This window comes from Chaetura pelagica, unplaced genomic scaffold, assembly GCF_000747805.2.
Source record: "Chaetura pelagica isolate M959 unplaced genomic scaffold, ChaPel_1.0 scaffold397, whole genome shotgun sequence".
NCBI classification, from domain to species: Eukaryota; Metazoa; Chordata; class Aves; order Apodiformes; family Apodidae; genus Chaetura; species Chaetura pelagica.
Window position 1 is genome coordinate 174,451 of NW_009953851.1, and position 3,530 is coordinate 177,980.

The 3,530-nt window shown below is 53.3% G+C and overlaps 1 protein-coding gene across 1 annotated transcript; it reads right to left on the reverse strand.

Annotated features, from left to right (window-relative positions):
- Window positions 1–1,016: 1,016 nt before the first annotated feature.
- On the reverse strand, window positions 1,017–3,529 carry LOC104391992 (cytochrome P450 1A5-like; the record flags this gene model as incomplete). The annotated part of the gene is made up of 6 exons (XM_010001347.1): window positions 1,017–1,323; window positions 1,416–1,502; window positions 1,888–2,011; window positions 2,090–2,179; window positions 2,636–2,762; window positions 2,936–3,529. Coding segments are annotated over 6 exons (1,329 nt in total), but the record flags the coding sequence as incomplete, so codon positions are not given.
- Between the last annotated feature and the right edge of the window lies 1 nt (window position 3,530).

Consider the following 3,530-nt stretch of genomic DNA (forward strand, 5'->3'; position numbering starts at 1 on the left):
GGAATCTCCCTGCAGTCTTGGGCAATTGGCTCCTCTGTTTTCTCCCCCAACAGACTCTTTGGTTCCTGTCTTTTCTTGGAAGCTTTTGTGCAACACATGAGGAGTGATTGGTATCTGGACCTGAAAGGAGCTCCCATTGGTCAGGGTCTGGGACTGGGGCTGAGCACCCATGGGAGCAGATTCCAGAGCAGTGTTTGTTGCACTGGATGGTTCTACATGTTCCTCTTTCATTCCTTGCCAGGTACAGGATTGGCTGAGATGCCTTTGCGTGCAAGTTGAAGGAGACATCTGGTTCTGCTGGCATGGTTTGACTGGCAGCCAAGGTAAACTCTTGGGTTGGAGTTGGAGGAACACCTCTTCTTCTCTACCCTGCTGTGAAAACACTCCTGCTGCAGCCCAGAATACCAGAAGCTGGACTTTCTCAAGAGCAGGGGGTAAAGGTGTCCTTCCTGCTGTGCTTCCTTGTGTTCTCCAGGGTCAGCAGTGACTTTGGAGAGCAAGACTTGAGGTGTCTGGAATCCTCCAACACACTTGCCCAGAAGGGCTTTCCACCTTTGCATTTGCCCCCTTCTTATTCCAGAAATGGTGACTCTGGCTGGGCCTCAGTAACATCACTCTCATCTCCATCCAGGCTCAGGGCATCAGGCCAGCCAAGATCTCAAACCTGGATGGAGACCATGGGGACCTGGCATGGGAATGGCTGTTTTCCAGCTCTCCAAGAGTGATTCTAAAAGAACACTGGCTGTACAGCCAGCCTGGTTTTAGGTCCACTCCATTTCCCTCCAGCAAAAGGCAGTTTGTTCACCCCATAAATGTGCTTTGTGGTCCTAAGGGTTGAGGTGATGGAAGATCCAACACCAGAAACACTGGAGAGTGAACAGGGTGAGGAACGGTACAAAGAGAACAAGAGAACAGACAGGAACTTCAGGGGCTTCTCTTTATTATGTCACCCCAGAAGGTTCTACCAGACCTACAAGGTCTTTACCCAGGTCTTTCCCCCCTGGTGATGGATAAGGTCAGCTCATGCTCTGCACGGGGAAACGCTGCTTGACCTGGAAGTGCTCACACCTCCTGTGCTTCAAGGTCAGTCCAAAGAGCGGTGTCATGTCCACCTTCTTGCCATCACAGACACTGAACTCCAGCTGCTGGAGCAAGGTGGACAGGAAAAGGAAGACCTGCCACCTGGCAATGGGTTCCCCAATGCACCTCCTTTTCCCCAGGCCAAAAACCAGCACCTTCTCCCCAGCCACTTTGTTCACTTCGGTGCCTTCAGCGTTGAGGAAACGCTCTGGGTTGAAGGTCTGTGGGTCCTTCCAAAGTTTCCTGGAAGGGGAAACATCAGATGGTGAGATGGTACCTCCAAGAAGGGACCTGTGTGCTGCTGCAGGTGGTTTTCTGCCTCTGAAGGTACTTACTCATCGTGATTCACCTGCCACTGGTTGACAAAGACACAGAGGTCCTTTGGGATGTAGTAGCCATTGAGCACTGTGTCCCTGGTGGTGCTGGAGAGAGAAACAACTGTCAGAGTTTGGGAAGTGAAGAGGCTCTTCTGCATCCTCAGGGGACTACTAGTTTGCTCCTGATGCTGCTGAAGTAGGGATGAGGCCTGCAGAGATGGTTTGCTGAGGGTTAGTTGCCTTGTCCATGAGCTGGATTGGGCAAACCCTACCTAAGTTGGGTGGAGAATCTTCCAGTGAAGTCAGGAGAAGGCAAGGAAGTCTCTTCAGGAGCTCCCACATTGCCCTGCACAAGAGCTGGGAGCTCCTCGTGTCCACGGCGAAGCCATCGCCCCACGAACCATGAACAACCTCCCTGCCCCTCCCCACTGTCACAAGGTGTCCCAAGTCCACCTCGTCCCTCCAGCTCCTCTGCAACCTCAGAACTTGCCTGTGTGGGATGGTGAAGGGCAGGAAGGAGGAGTGTCTGAACATCTCCAGGATGAAGGCTTCCAGGTAGGGCAGGGTGCCCCGGTCCGACAGCCTCGGTCTTCTCTCCCAGCCAATGGTCTGGTCTGCAGGAGGTCAGGGATTGGGGTTCAGCCCTAAATGGAGGGGCTTTGGCCATGAAGGAGGCAGGTTGATGGACTCACCTATTTCTTCCTGGATCCTCTTCTGGATGTTGGGGTAGGTCACGAGATACAAGAGGCTCCAGGACAGGCCAGTTGTCACGGTGTCAAAGCCTGGTCAAAGAGGAAAGCGTGTAGATGAGGTCTGTACCTGCTGCCCAACCACTGCATGGAGCAGTATCAGGTGGCTAAGAAGGCAGAGGACATGCTGGGCACTTTGCTAAAATGTACTGCTGCTCTACATCCTCCTGATTCCCCCCTTGAGCTGTGTCAGGCTTGCACAGCTTCCCAGGAACCAGGGGAGTGTCCACCGAGTAACTCCAAGGTGGATCAGTCAGTAGACATCTCCCTCAACAAGGAAGCTCAGCTGAGCCCTTTGCTTTTCCCTGAAGCCTCTTCCCCAGAGCTGGTCCCATGCTGGTCTTTAAAGGAGTCCCTGTAAAGCCCAGGAAGACCAGTGAATGAATGCTTAGACCCAAAGTGGCTGCCTGGTGTTGGGCAAAGTCAGAGCTAGAACACAAGGAGCCTGAGAATATCTGCAGCAGCTGAGGGACAAGTGAGAAAAGATACCTGCTCCAAAGAGGTCATTGACAAGGTTGACAATCTTCTCCTTAGGGATCTGTGTGGCAGTTTTTGCTTCCACTTTCTTCTCCAGGCACTGCTCAATGAGGGAGTCAGTGATGTCTCGGATGTTGTTCTGAGAGGAAGAGAAGACAAGTCATGGCAGCAGAAGCAGCAGAGGAAAGGGTGTGACTGAACAACAGCCTGAAGCTGGAGGAGCCCAAGGTCATAGGAGCTCTGGAGGACATCATCTTCCAGCCCCCATTGTTCCTAATGCTTTTGTAGGGTGAGGGTCCTGCAAGTTCTTACCTTGTCAAAGGTCTCATGGTGCTCTTTGACAATCTTCTGCAGGAAACGGAGGAAGTGCTGGTTGAAATCTTTAAATAAATCCATGGCCCGGCTGGGAAGGTACTGGAGCAGGGGGATGAAGTCAGCAGGGTTGCCAGAAGCTGCCACATCATTGAACTTGTGAGTTTCATTCACTATATTGAGCAGCTCCTGGTCGCTGTGGTCGTAACGTTTGCCAAAGCACATGGCACAGATGACATTGGCCACAGAGACCACCACGTATCTGTAAGGGTCAAAGCTCTTCTCCTTGTCCATCACCTCCAGGAACTTGGTGACCAGGTAGGCAGCTTCCTTGGAGACGTGCTCCTCCAGGAGGCAGGTGGAAGAGGAGGTGGGGCTGGGGGCGATGGAGAAGCTCTTCAGGGCGTTCTGGGCCAGCTTCCTGCGGGCTTTCCACACCTCCCCTGAGTCAGGGCTGAAGGCCAGGCTCTGCCCATCTGCAACATACCGGAAGCTGTAGAGGTCAGGACGACCCATGAAGTCTTCTCCTTGCTTCACCAGGGCTTGCCTGATGGTGTCCAGCCCGCTCAGCACCAGGACGGGCCGGCTGCCGATA